The 15,099-nt window shown below is 35.2% G+C and overlaps 2 protein-coding genes and 1 long non-coding RNA gene across 3 annotated transcripts; 1 reads left to right on the forward strand and 2 right to left on the reverse strand.

Annotated features, from left to right (window-relative positions):
* Positions 1-1,629: 1,629 nt before the first annotated feature.
* On the reverse strand, positions 1,630-3,616 carry LOC132615335 (uncharacterized). Its single transcript, XM_060329922.1, has 4 exons — positions 3,599-3,616; positions 3,426-3,497; positions 2,426-2,875; positions 1,630-2,169 (listed from the first exon to the last, which is right to left on the reverse strand). Exons 1-4 carry the CDS (start codon positions 3,614-3,616, stop codon positions 1,630-1,632), a joined length of 1,080 nt encoding a protein of 359 aa, XP_060185905.1.
* Positions 3,617-7,660: 4,044 nt separating this feature from the next.
* Positions 7,661-9,134, forward strand: LOC132610618 (uncharacterized). Its single transcript, XR_009571206.1, has 2 exons — positions 7,661-8,131; positions 8,721-9,134. It is a non-coding gene; the product is annotated as an uncharacterized LOC132610618 (long non-coding RNA).
* A 5,083-nt stretch (positions 9,135-14,217) lies between these two features.
* LOC132615342 (uncharacterized) lies at positions 14,218-15,083 on the reverse strand. The gene is made up of 2 exons (XM_060329929.1): positions 14,780-15,083; positions 14,218-14,708 (listed from the first exon to the last, which is right to left on the reverse strand). The coding sequence occupies exons 1-2, from the start codon at positions 15,081-15,083 to the stop codon at positions 14,218-14,220; spliced, it is 795 nt and encodes a 264-aa protein (XP_060185912.1).
* Positions 15,084-15,099: the final 16 nt, after the last annotated feature.

Genomic DNA, 15,099 nt, shown 5'->3' on the forward strand with positions numbered 1-15,099 from the left:
TGAGCAAGCCGATGAGGACGCTATGATCGTACAAAACCAACAATACCGAAATAGGCATAAACAAGTTGGCAAGGCTATCACACTGCACACTATATTCAAGACTCTTCTACAAGTCTCTAGAGAAGCATAACCGAGTCATGGATGGGATAGGGCCCCGACCCACCCGTCAAGTCTATAAACACAAAAAAAATCCCCACATAGACCTGGCAACTCCGAACAAGGGGGAGCTCACCAATCAGCTGATATCAAGTTCTATCTACTGAGGAGGTCTGTCAGTCTGTCTATCTGTACCTGCAGGCATGAATGCTGCGCCCTCGGCAAAAGGGACTTTAGTATGAAATAATGTACCAAATATGTAAGAAAATAGATAACTGAAACTGAATTATAGCTGAATCTGAAATACATAAATCTGCCGAAATGAACAAGGATTAGAGAAACCTGAGAAGTACATCTATCTGCCTTTACTCAACTCACAAGCAAACTATACTATTGAGTCTACCTGGCCACATCTGAGGTTCGGTGCAAACTAATAGGCCATGCGTGACTCGGTGCATGTCTACCCGGTCATTGATGGCTCGGTGCAATCTCTACTCAGCCGTCGAAGGCTCGGTGTATCTCTACCGGGCCATAGATGGCTCGGTACAATCTCTACCCGGTCGTTGGAGGCTCGATGCATCTCTACCCAACCATAGATGACTCAGTGCAATCTCTACCCAGCCATAGGAACACTTACATACTCAAACTTAGCTAGTTAATAAGTTAACGAAATTCGGACATCATTTCCCCTATATTATCCACTCCAACCAATTCTAAAACAGCTCCCAAACATGAATAACAACATCAACAATAACATAATGAAGATACTACATGACAAACATATACAAATTTGTCTTAGACTTCCTTCGAAAATCAGCCCATAAGCTAACAACATCAACATATCAAACTACGACCTTTACACTATATTTTCCTTCACTTTAAACCATTAAAATCCTCCAAAAACAGCTCAATATCAAAGTAAAGTGAAGAACATACCTTATACTTGAAGAACATACCTTATACTTGAAGAACTTCAACTCACACAACTTGCTTCAAGACCAAACTCACCACAACCTCAAGTAGAAGCAAGAACAATCACTTTTCCTGAACTAGTTTAGTGTAATCTTGTTGAATTCTTGATCTAAGGGGTTGTAAGTGTTTAAGAAATGTTTATGGAGGTTTATAGAGCTCAAGAGAGTGTAAAATGATGATAAAATGAGAGGAATAGGGGTATTTATACCCCTTGAAGGTCAGTTCCACCGACTTTTCAAGTGGGCCCACGGAAAAGCCATATAGCAGCCTATCTTGAATCGCCCATAACTTTTTACTCCAATGTCGTATTGACGAACGGTTTATTGCATTGGAAACTAGACTCAATGGACTTTAAGTTACATAGGTTATGCATTCCATAACTCCTCATATTCTAGGAGATATACCCCTCTCAAGTTGACAAACTTAATTTCTTCGATTCGCTTGCTCCCGAAACCTTTAGACACCTGCTTAGCACTTGTTAAATGTATTCCTTAACCTTATAAGGGTTCCATGACCTCTCCGGAGCTTACGTTAGTTTACTTACGATGCAAACGAGCATATTCAGGTGTAACAAAGATATGTCCTCCCACTAGCTCGTTTTTTAGGCCATAAGCTTGGTTTTATATTCATCTCCTTCAAGTCCAATCGAGCTTCTAAGTTGTCTTTTGTTTTTTTACCAAGACCCAATAATGTATAAATCAGGTTATCGCAGACGTTCTTTTCTATATGCATCATATCAAGGTTATGATGCACCAAATTATACTCCCAATAAGGAAGATTGAAAAAAATAATCTTCTTTTTCCACGTATTTTTCATCACCCCGCTTGCCTTTTCCCTTAACTGGCCGAGGGTGAACTTTATGCCTCTAACTTGCTTTAGAACTTGTGACCCGGATATTGGAGAAGGTGTAGTTCTTAATTCTTTAGTCCCATCTAATGATTTTGCATTATTCCGATATTTATGCCCTTGCTTCAAGAAACGTCGATGACCCATGAAATAAAACTTTTTACCATGTTTCAACCTTTTAGATTGAGTGCTTATGTTTGCAGCAAGGACATGCAGATTGACCATTAGTGCACCATCTTGATAGAGAACCATATGCTGGAAAAACATTTATGATCCACATGAGAGCAGCTCACAATTGAAACGTCTCCTTAGAAAAGGCATCGTAGATTTCTACAACCATACCCCGTAAATCATTTAACTCTTCTATTAAAGGTTCGAGAAAGATATCAATATTATTTCCAGGTCCTTTTGGCCCCGAAATGAGCAAAGACAAAATGAAGAACTCTTGTTTCATGCACAACCATAGTGGAAGATTATATGGCATCAAAATCGTTGGCCATGTACTGCAAACACTTCGCATCATGCCAAACGAATTAAAGCCATCACTGGCTAATCCTAGGAGAACATTGCAGGAATCTTTAGCGAATTCTAAATGTCTAGTTTCAAAAGCTTTCCAAGCTTCAGTATATGCAGGATGTCGTGGAACTCCATCTCTATTCCGTTCTTCATAATGCCATCGCATCAATTTAGATGTTTTTGAAGACACGAATAATCTCTGGAGTCTGGGTTTTAGAGGAAAGTGTCTTAGGACCTTGGCTGGAATTTTTTTTATGCTATTTTTCCATCTAGAAGCTCCACAGATTAAGTAATTATTGATATCCTTATTAGCAAATTCCTTCCTAAAAAGCATGCAATCGTTGGGACAAGCATGGATCTTTTTGTAATTTAACCCTAAGCCCTTAACTAACTTCTTGCTCTCATAAAATGAAGGAGGAAACTTCTCACCCTCAGGTAACGCATCCTTCAATAACCAAGCAAAGAATTAAAAGACTCATTTGACCATTTGAACAATAGTTTTATATGATAAAGTTGAAGCAAAAATGACAGTTTAGTGAATTTCTTGCACCCAGGGTAAATTTCTTCATTTGCATCTTTCATGAGTTGTTCAAACTTATCCATCTCTGGATGAGGTTGATTTCCTGATGAATGAGGAGTATTCTCCTATAAGTCTGGCTCTATTTCTCCCCCTTCACTGGTGTTAGCATCCGTAAAATGGGTGATGCTTCCAAAAGCATCATGTATCATTCCTCTCATATCATCGCCCCCGAAAGCTTCTTGCTTGTCGTTATTTTCTTCGATAATTGTTGATCCATTGAAAGACTCCCCATGACAAAATTAATTATCATATGAAGGCATAATACCATGAATCACGAGATGATCATATGCCATTTCCCGATTTACTTGATAGAATAGCACACATTGTGTACATGGGCATGAAATTGTTTCTTCGTTATGTTTTTCACGAAAGGCGTGGTTCAGAAAATTTTCTACTACGTCCAACTACTCTTTACTGACTCTACTATAATCAATCCATCTTTTACTTCTAGAGTTCTCCTTGATTGTACAAGAAATTTATTACTTTTCTGCAATTACAATACAAACACTTCAGCATACTTGTAAAGCTAAATTATAGGATTTGTGCGATGATGCTAAAAATGCATTATCTACGCACTCTTAAGCATACTTTTAACATATGCTCCATTTAGAAGTGAAAATATTAGTGTTGCATAATAAACCACACATAATTGTTCATTACAGAAGCAGAGATTATTGAGATTTGAAATATAGAGCACAAAATCGCCTCAACTTACGTGCATAGAAATGGGTATAGGAGAGAGAATTAAAAAAAAAAATCCAGATCGCCTAATCGTCTTCAAATACACCTAACACTCACAATTTTAGAAATCGCCTAATCGTCTTCAAATATAGAATGCTTCACCTTCTTACCTAAAAATTCGGATGCCTGAGCCGACTACTGTGACGAATAGCGAAGGGAAAGTTCTGTGATTTTGCAATGGCAAATTTCTATAAGAGTTTGTAAAAAATTTATGTGATATCATATATATATATATATACAGATCGTATGGGAAAATTCAAAATCGAGCTAAATTGAGAGAACTATATGTACAGAGAGTGCGAGCAAGAGAGAAACAAAGAGCATCAACATCAATTCCAGTAAAATAATCAACTGAGTCACATAAGCTAGCAATCAAAGCCTAATTTTTTCAACTTACTATAAAAAATCATCAATTCCAGTAAAATCACAAATTAAGTTACATAAACCAGCAATCAAAGCCCTATATTCTCAATTTAGTGCCAAAAATCACACAAAAACTAATCACCTTCGGAAAATACTAAAATGATCAATTTAATCACATAAAAGCAGCAATCAAAGCCCTAATTTCTCAACTTATGGCCAAAAATCAAACAAAAACTCATCAATTCTAGTAGAACAATCAAATTAGTCACATAATCCAGCAATACTGCCAAAAATCAAATAAAAACCCATCAATTCCACTAAAATGATTAATTGAATCACATAAACCAGCAATCAAAGCCCTAATTTCTCAACTTACCACCAAAAATCACACAAAAAATCACCAATTCTAGTAAAATGATTAATTGAATCACATAATCACCAAACAACACATTGCAAATTCACAATTGTCAAAGCCAATTGATGAAACTAAATTCAAACGAAAAATCGAGTTGAACTTACCGAAGCTATGGATGTGTGTGTGTGTGAGTGTGTGCGTGTGTGAGAGAGAGAGAGAGATTTGAATTGGGGGGAATTTTAGAGAGTAAAATATCTGGAGGGAAGAAATGGTATCTGATTGGAAATAACTGGATCCATGATTTTAACTGAATATGGTTTAATTGAATTGGGGGATTTATTCTCTGCATTAACTTCATGTTTTCTTTTCTTTCTCATTTTCCATTTTTTTAATATGGTTCTAACTTCTATCCATTTTATATTTATATTTGGACACGTATTTAGTGTTACATCCGACATTTTCGCTTATTCGAAAAAATTCAAGATAAATTGACTTATGATGAATAAGGCCACAATTGGGCATCTCTTGGTATGAATGTGTAGGCTATGAATACAATGGTGTGGAATTACGAAAGGTGGCCAAGGGCAAAATTGAAATTTTGGAAATTTGCCTTATGGATTACAATGTGTAACCAACAATTCTTGGGCTCAAAAGAAATAATAAGACAAGGCCCAAGAAGGGAAGGCCTAACCGGCCATGAAGGGAAAAAAATAAAAATAGCCCAAGTCCACAATTTAATTTGGTAGTATTATATAGTGGATAATTATCAAGAATGTTCAAGAAAGAACAAAGCAAGAACAAAGGAAAAAAAAGAGAAGGGTTCGGGTTTAGGAGAAAAGAAAGAAAAATTTTTTGGAGCCAATTCCTTGGTTCAAAAGTTCATCTTTTGTGAAATTATTACCAAGTGCAAAGCCCTCTCCAAGTTGGTATAATTTTCAAGGCAAAAAAGTGCTTCTTTTGGCAAGTGGAAAGAAAGTGGAAAAGGTAAGATTCTTGCTTTCTATGTTGATTATGTTGCTATTGCCTTAGGAAATCAATGAAAAGTATGAAGACTTTGTGTTGTTTGATGATGTGTGGGCTGTTGTTATTGATGTATTTTGAGCCGAGCTAAGTCTCGAGGACGTTAGATTTATAGGGGAAGTGCTGCCGAAATTTCGGTAGGCAAAAATGAAGTTAATGGCATTTTAAGCCTAAGAATCTCAAATTGGTAACTTTAACCATTTGCAGATTTCGGACGAAACGGGACTTGACTTTTGGGAAAGCATAAGACGTCAGTAAGGTATGTAAAGCTTCCCACTTCTTCATTTGGCATGTCTTAGTGTGATAGGCGAATATTGGAACTTCCGGAGCATTTCTGCTCCTCGAAACCCGATCCACAGAAAAGTTACTATTCATTCAATTCAATTGAAGCCTAAGGGCTCTATTTTGGCTAGAATGCTACCAATCGTCCGAAACCTAACGAAATGTGGTCGGGTAACTTAGAAATGATTATGTATGACCTTTTGGCCCCTAAATGTTCGTAAATTATGTTCGCCACCTCAATTTGACTCGAGGTGGGCCCGCTAACCCCGAGACGCCCTATTTGTCTTATTGGGCTATCTTTGTGAATAAAGTTTGATATGATACTTTCGATTTTGGAACTCCCTCCTATGAGATATATTTTGAATATTATGATATGCTAAGTTACGTTTTGAGCCATACGTAATATTTTGGGAAACGTTTTGTGAAATGAAACTTTGTATCGACTAAGTATTCGATTATTTTGTACTATGAAATGATTTGTGAGATTACTAAGTTTTGAAAGGCTATTTTGAAATATGAACTGCATTTGTTTGCTCACGACTCCGCTCGTGCCTCATTATGACTTCGTTCACCGGTTCCCGGGCCGGTTATGATTCGTGCGCCTTACAATAATTCGGCTGTATGCTGTGTTACGGTTCCCGAGGCTTCGCCATAGGGCCGGGTTCCGTTTGGAGTTATGCTGTGATATGGCTCGTGATGCGATACGCTCACCTATGTTTGTGTTTGTGTTCGGAGATACGGAGATTTGAAACCTTCTGGTGTTATGTTGTGTGTGGCGCCAGCGTCGGAGTGGCGACCACGTCCCTAAGCGTTTGCATGATTTCGTTTGCATTATGTATACGTATATGATTTTGATACGGATTTTGACATCCCGATTTGTACTCCACTTTGTTATCTGATTTGCTTTCAGTTTTGATCCATATTTCTGTACTCCGTGCTTTACATACTCAGTACATATTTCGTACTGACCCCCTTTCTTCGGGGGCTGCGTTTCATGCCCGCAGGTACAGACATTGGTGATCCTCCACTGTAGGCTTCACTTTCTGCTATTTTGGAGTACTCCTTCTGATCCGGAGTCCACTTTTGGTATAGACTCCTTTTGCTATGTATATGCTCTGTATATTTGACGATTTGGGTACGGCGGGGCCCTGTCTCGCCATATGTCTTTGTTTTGAGTTCGTAGAGGCCTGTAGTCATATATGTGGGGCAAGGGTCCTATATATGTTTGTTTGATTTTGTTTTCTGGTCTTAAAGCGGTCCGTTTGTTTTGATGGCCCTAAATGGCCCTTATGCTTATGTTTGCACTTTCGACCGGCGATGTCTATTCCGCCGCTCAGTTTGTATTTGATATGGCATTTTGATTTGTGCGACCGCTTAAGACATATTTGATAAAGATTCAGTTTGATATGACTTTTATGAATTTTTGGAATATGCTCGGACTTGGCAAATGAATATGCGGTTTGGTCTGGGTACCCAGGTAGGGTGCCAGTCGCGGCCCACGGGGCTGGGTCGTGACATTTAGATTTCCAATGTTGTTAAGTTTTAAAGGTAAATCAATTTTTTCCTACCTTCTTTTTAATTGAACTTGTTCTTGGACGCGTGCAACATTTTCAAACTAATTAGTCCAAACTTCTTGAAACAATACTCCCTCCGTCTCAAAATATTTATCGCATTTTTCATTTACACGCTCCTTAAGAAAGCATTTATAAGAGTAGAATTTTGACTATTTTACCCTCTTATCATATTTCATGTAATCTCTCCTCAATAAATATCTACTCCATTAATGATGAAAATCTCTTAAATGTTTTTTTTTTAAATTCAAGTTCTCCCAATTGGGCCTTTTATATATTTGAAATCAAAAATAGAATTCAACAGTTAGGCCCAAAATGGGTCCAACCCAAAACAAAAACAAAAAAACAAAAATAAAAGATTACAAAATATAATTCTTGTCCTATCAAAACTAAATTAGGAAAGTTATTCCTATCAGAAATGGTTGCCCTAGATTCACGCTTCATCTCTCTCTTCCTCTTTGTTCCTCTCCCTACATCAATTGTGCAAAAATGATGAATTAGACGGAGATTGTAATCGATTTCAACTCCATAATAATTTTGAGCTGATTGACACCCAGAATTGTTGATTAATTTCACTTTCCACTACTTCAACCGTATTGGGTTAGCTTCTCTCTTCTTTGATGCGATTTTGTTGCTTTGTTTCAACCCTTGTATGACCTCTACCACATTTGTGTTATGTATGTGCTGAATATTCCTTAGATTTGTTTGTTTCATGTTGACCCGAGATCCTGATGTGTTGATATGATGGTACCATGACTCTACTGTCAGGATTTGTTCCCTATTGGCAAGGTAATTAGCTTGTTCTTTCACCTTCACCAATTTTATACTTCTGAGATAGGCTATACTTTTGTGCCTATATTTGCGACCAAGTATGGATGAAATGTATTGCCTGTTCCATGATTGCCTTTGTGATATATAGACTAGACTATTCTCTGTATTAACTCCCATCCCCCTATCAATTTGTACTTCTAATCCTGAGATAAGGGATTTGAGATTTGTCATTGTTTAGAATTCGTCTCTTGTCTACCTCCAACTCTTGAAGATCCTGACATTGAAATGAACCTATATCCCATGCTTGGTTTGCCAAAGCATCTGCCAATTGATTTCCTTCTCTCAGTATGTGTGTGAATCTGACCTCCATTTCTTTACTAAGTTCATGTACCTCTTCAACCCAAGTGGCAATGTGCCATGGTGGTTTCCACCCTTATGAAAAATTTCTCTGAATCATCTGTGAATCAGTCTGAATGATGATCTGATCCAAATGTTTATTGATGGGTATAAATTATTCATGTAATTTTAATATAAAAATATAATATTTTAAAAATAAAACATGAATAATTTATATCATATTCTCGCACTTTTCTAACAAATCTTGTAGGAAAAGAATACATGAAAAAAGAGAAGAAGCAAGAACTAAAAGCCAGAAAGGAGGATGCATCCCTGGCAACTTCACCAAAGACTACATAAAGTCAAGAAAAACAAAGTTATAACAAATTCTCACCAAAATTTCATGATAAATTATCATGCCAAATTCTCAAGATTGCATGATAATTTGCGATGCCAATTTCTCAATATTGCATGATAATTTGCCATGCCAATTTCTCATCAAGGAAATATTATTATATTGAATTTCTCTTGAAATGTCTCTCCAAGACTTCTAGGAATTTTTCTATAAATAGGCATATGTTTGTAGAAGAAAAAAAACCCATCTTTCATCCTTGATTTGCATCCAATAGTGAAGAGGACACAAGAACTAGTCTTGGTGTCTCTCTTGGCTCTTTCTTGTAGTAAATATATTTTCTTAGTCTTTATTTCTATTTAGTTTTTCTACTCCACAATGGAGTAAGTTTCCTTGGTTGGGATACTAGATGAAGCTTGATGAAGCTATTATAATAAACATCCTTATTTTATTATCTTCTTATGTTGGGATTTTCTCTTTATCATCTTTATACACCAAGGTATTTGATATTAATTATATCTATTATTGGATTTAATTATATCTCTTTACAAAAATCCTTATCTTGTTAATTTATTTCTTATTCGGGAGAAGAGAACGATTTAAACGAGTTTATTGATTTAAATGATCTTTATCTTATTTCTTTTAGTCCTAATTCTAGCGGAGGGATTAACTTAAATAAGTTTATTGATTAAAATGATATTTATCTTATTTCTTTTAGTCCTAATTCTCACGTAGGGATTGACTCAAATAAGTTTATTGATTTAAGTGATCTTTGTCTTATTTCTTTCGGTCCTAATTTTCACGGAGGGATTGACTCAAATAAATTCATGGATTTAGCAAAAGCTAATCGAAAGAGGCTTTTGTTCACTTGGTGCACTCAACTAAGATAATCCTTGTTTGAAGTCATTACTTTAATTGGTTAACTACACTAATCGAAAGAGGTGTTATTAATTAATTATTGTTTAATGTCACTAATTAATTGACAATAAATTAATAGTATAAGCGAGAGTGGTGCTATTAACATATTGTCGTTATGTGGAGTGATTGTATTAGAAATAGGCTATCATTCTTTAAACAGAGAAATAAATAATAAACTTTTTATTTTATTATAATAATTTTATCTTGCCGACTCAAAATATCCCAACCTCTATCTTTTATTAGAAAAATCCAAAAATATTTCTTATTTTATTATTATTATAATTTTCAATACTTTTGAACAACTCTCTTTTCATCAGTTTGATCCTCTCAAATAGTAACAAAAATAATACAAATCTGTAGCCTAGGTGGTTCCAATCTCTGTGGGACGATATCTTAAACTTTACTATAATTTGACAAAGTACGAGTAGAAAATACCTATGCACATTGGTCTCGTCATTTATTTTTGCAAAATTTTATTGCTTCTACTATTGCCCTTATTTCTGCCTCCGTATTGGTATTAATTCCTATGTCATCTACTTGAGGATAAATCAAATTGCCATCTGAATTTCTAAAGCAAAATCCATAAGAACTCCTACCTGGATTCCCTCTAGAACCCCATCAGTGTTACACATTATCCATCCTGAAGGTGGAAAGTTCCAAACCACTTTAATAGTCTTCAACTGAGCTCTTCCTCCTTCCAGCATTAGTATCAAATCATCCCATCTGTTAGGCACCTGTTCGATGGATGGATTTCTAACCTTAACCAATCTCTGAATTGTTGCAAACACCTGATAAATTACTCTTCCAATAGATATTTTTTCTCCATGTTTGATGGCATTCCTCCTCTTTCATAATTCCCATATGATAATAGCAGGTACTGCTTGAAAAATATGTTTCAACCTCCCCGTTACAGGTGGTTGCTACCACTTAACTATCCTTTGCTGTAATTGTAATCCATCCATATTAAGACCTGCAAAAGAAGAAAAATAGGACCAAGTCCTGTTAGTTGAATAAGAGGTGGCAAACAAATGCTGGGTTGTCTCCTCCATAGGATTTGGGCAACACCAGCATCTGGATGCCATATTATACTTCATTCTTTTCAGAACATCATCCAAGGAGACTTTGTATTTCCAACACCTCCACAAAAAAAGAAAGATTTTAAATGGCAATCCTTTCATCCACATGTATTATATGCTTCCATCTGTTCCCCCTCAATATGATATAATCCCAAGTAGATTTGACTGAAAATTCTCCCTTTGTGTCCAGAACCCACCATGGCCTGTCAAACCCTCTCTCTTCTTTAGGTGGACTGATAGTATTAATGACATGATTAACAATATCACATGAATAACATTTAAGAGTATTTTTTTTAATGTTGTGAATTAATACAAGGGTAAAATGAGAAAAAGTTAATTTTGTCTTGATTGGATAAAACGACAAATATTTTTAGTAAGGACGACAAATATTTTGAGACAGAAGGAGTATAAATTATATTAGAAAGTGTGCAATCAATGAGTTATACGAAATTTGAAAGGAAAAAAGTGAAAGCTCAAACACATGAATGGTGAGTATGCACAATCATATTTATTGTTATTGTAAAAGCACAATCTTATTCTAAACTACAATTAGCGGCAATTAAGTTATTACCGTTAACTAATTGCCGCTAAAAGCACATTTTGTTGTAGTGATTAAGACTTTTAACAATCAATAAAGTTGAAGCATAAAAAAGGTAAAAACTTAGAATAGGGAGTGGTAGTGAGGGGCTTCCCCAATTATTTCAAGAAAAGATTTATTTGTATAAAGTTTTTGATTTATCTTAACAAGAAAATAGACTTATTAGTTTGAAACGTCTCAATTGTTTCGATTTTTCTTCTGTATCAATTCATTTTGATATTTTGTTTTCAAATTTAAAAGACACATAAGAATTAATCACAGCATTACGAAAATGTCCCATTTAATTTGCTTATACAATGATAGCGATCCTTTATATAACAAAAACGCACAAATCTCATGTTAAGAAACAACAGACCAAATGAGTAATATTTATTAAATTACATGGTTTTGTATACCTGCTTTGGAAAGTACTTTTGTGATTCTCTTTTGTGGGTGGATTATGCTTTTATTCTACCCTCAAGGTACACGATTTGGAAGTTTTCATTCTTATTGCTAGTGCTCTGTCGATTATTTTAATTAGGTGCCATAAAAAAATTGAATCTAACACAGATTTCTACTAAAATCATGTCATCTAAAAGGATTAGCCGCAAATTTTAATTTAGCGATAATTTTAGAAGCTAAGAGTATAACAACCAATTTCATGCGCATATCAACACGAAGAATTTGTCACTGATTGAAAATATTTCTGAACAATTTTAGTAAACCGGAAAATATCGAATCATACAAGTACTAAAAGCTAGCCGAGCCAGCCTTTTTATTCAAATCCAATGTTATTCCTGTGGCAGAGTTCGTCGCAATGGAACGCTACCACGTAATTGCACTACAAGTTTTCTGAGTATCTAGGACTGAATGACAATAACAGCAAACCCAACAATCATCGCAATCACTGTCAGAAGAACAATTCCTCGTACAAGTATGAAGTTGTGGAAGTAATCTCCTCTCGACTCCTGATAGATCATGGTCAACATTCCGTGTAACCACGAATTGCGTCTTTGAGAACCATGACATATTAACGGAAATATTTCATCATTATGGTTATCAAAATCTTATTATGAGTGGTATAACTTAAAACACGCATGCATAGAAACACAAACATATACATACATCTATATGAAAGGATATATGTATATAATGATGTGGAATTACAATCTGGATATAAAGCAAAATATATACTAACTTGTGGTTGAGATGAGAAGAATGGTAAAAGGAGCACCAAGCTGCTTAAATGATGCCATGTTAGGAATAGTCCTTAACGCTTTAGGAAAGTACTTGTGTGAGCATCTTATTGCTTTTCAAAAGGTCCATTTATAGACTTTCGCTAGCAGAGAACTAGCTCTCTGAAATAGTCTTAGTTGCTTTTTTATATTGTTTTCTTTACCAATTCTTAACTTATTTTTATCAAGTCTTGTCTGGATTGCTTCCCCTTTTTAACTGATATACTTCATGATTCCGTTATCTCTCACCTCTGAAAAAATAGAAAAAAATGGTGTTTGAGGCTTAATACATATATTAAGATTGATGAAACAATTTCACCAAGAAATAATGTAGTGTATTTCCCCAACTAGAAAAATAAGTTGACTTAATTTTAGATCCGTTATTTTGGGAAATGTGATTTTTTTTATTTCCTTTTTCATATTTACAATATATTAATCCATGTATAAGTTGGGGTAGGGACCTGTTGGAGGGTCGGTGAAAATCAGTGGGGGTATGGTTAAAAAAAAGAAAAAAAAAAGAAAAAAGGAATTTATTAAAAAGAGAAGTCTATGGGAAGCCAACTACAGCTAGGGAAGTTTATATAGTAAGGGTGGGTTAGTAATAGTAAAAGTAGGCAATTAATTTGGAGGCGGATTTAGGATTTTAAGGTTGTGAGTTCCCAGAAAAATAAAATTAACATGCGATAATAATCAGATAAAAAATAAGTATTGAAACTTCATATAAATAAAAAGTAGTGAACCACATTATCATTACAATTGTACTCGACGAACTGCCATCTTTTGAAAACGATCAATGATTGCTTCATTAGGTACACTTTCAAATACTTCATTCTCTATATAACAAACTAAGCAATCAATCAAAAATTCATCACCAATTCTGCTACGCAAGTCATTTTTAATATACTTCATCGAAGAAAAAGCTCTTTCCACCGTTGCAGTAGCGACAGGTAATATTAAGCTCAACTTCACAAGCAAATAAACAAGTCTCCAAGTCTTGTGCAAATTTGTTTTAACCAGTGTCTCTTAAAGATCTCCAAGTCTTTTCAAGTTAGAGAAAGCACTGTTCACTTCTCGTACATAGTCAATATAGTTGTCAAGCTCAAAACTAAGATCCTCAAGCATGGAAACACTAAACTCATCCCGATAATGTGTAGCAAGTTTCATAATCCTCTCTTTATTATAATTTGCAAAAGAATTATCCGGACTCAAACTAGCCATACCAAGAAGTAGATCGGTATTCACTTCATCAAAACGATTGTTAAGCTCTGCAAGTTGCAAATCAATAACAACATTAAAAACTTCTACGCGCAAATGATGAGAATATTTAACACTTGAGCTCTTACGCTTTGATTTTCCAAGAGCATAATTTTTATCCATTTCGGGGATCACAGTATCATGCTTGACACATAATGAAGAGATGTCTTTTACCAAAGAATCCCATTTAGACTCTCTCATATATTGCAATTGTCTCTTTGTGAAACCAACAAGGTTCATCGCACTTACGATATCTTGATCTTTTCTTTGCAAGGCCATATTCAAATCATGTGTAATTACCAACACTTTCAACATCAAATGCAATGTATACACAAATTCATAAGATCTTATGTCATCTATAAACTTTTTGCCAGTGATCTCTCTTGATAATTTGAACCCTCCTTAGCAAGAACTCCAAGTACATGAATAATTGAGGAGAATAAACTAATAAAGTTACGCACTGTCTTAAAATGAGAACTCCAACGTGTATCCCCTGCCCTTTTAAGTCCAAGTTCCTGATTCAATCCACTTCTTGTATGAACTTCACCGAGCACTAGTGGTTCCTTTAATTTTTCTGCTAGATTGTCTCTAAGCATATCCCTACGCTTAAAAGAGCCTCCAACAACATTCAAAACATTAGCAAGAATATCATAAAATTGATCTACCTCATGATGCTTCTTTGCAACAGCTACAAGCGTCAATTGCAATTGATGAGCAAAGCAATGTGTGCAATATGCCGAAGGAGAATCTTTCATAATCAAAGTTTTAAGACCATTGATTTCTCCCTGCATGTTACTAGCTCCATCATAACCTTGTCCCCGAATATGAGATGAACTCAAATTATGTTCTAAAAGTAAAGAATATATCGAGATGTAACTTTAACATGAACAACACTAAGGAATCGCTCCATTAGTTTACCCCTTTTGTTGACGTACCATAAAATAAGAGCTATTTGTTCTTTATGAGAGACATCCTTAGACTCATCAACTAGTATCCCAAAGTAATCCCCATATAAGTCTTCAACAATTGACACTGTTTCTTTTGCACAAGAACTCACAATGTCTTTTTGGATATTTGGACAAATCATGATGTCATTTTGTGGAGCATGTTCTAACACAACTTGTTTCACATCTTCATTCTTATCCGCATACCATTTTAAGAAATCTAAAAAGTTTCCTCTTCTTGAAGAAGTTTCACTCTCATCAAGACCGCGAAAAGGCATTCCTTCTTTTAAAAGA

This window comes from Lycium barbarum, chromosome 1, assembly GCF_019175385.1.
Source record: "Lycium barbarum isolate Lr01 chromosome 1, ASM1917538v2, whole genome shotgun sequence".
NCBI classification, from domain to species: Eukaryota; Viridiplantae; Streptophyta; class Magnoliopsida; order Solanales; family Solanaceae; genus Lycium; species Lycium barbarum.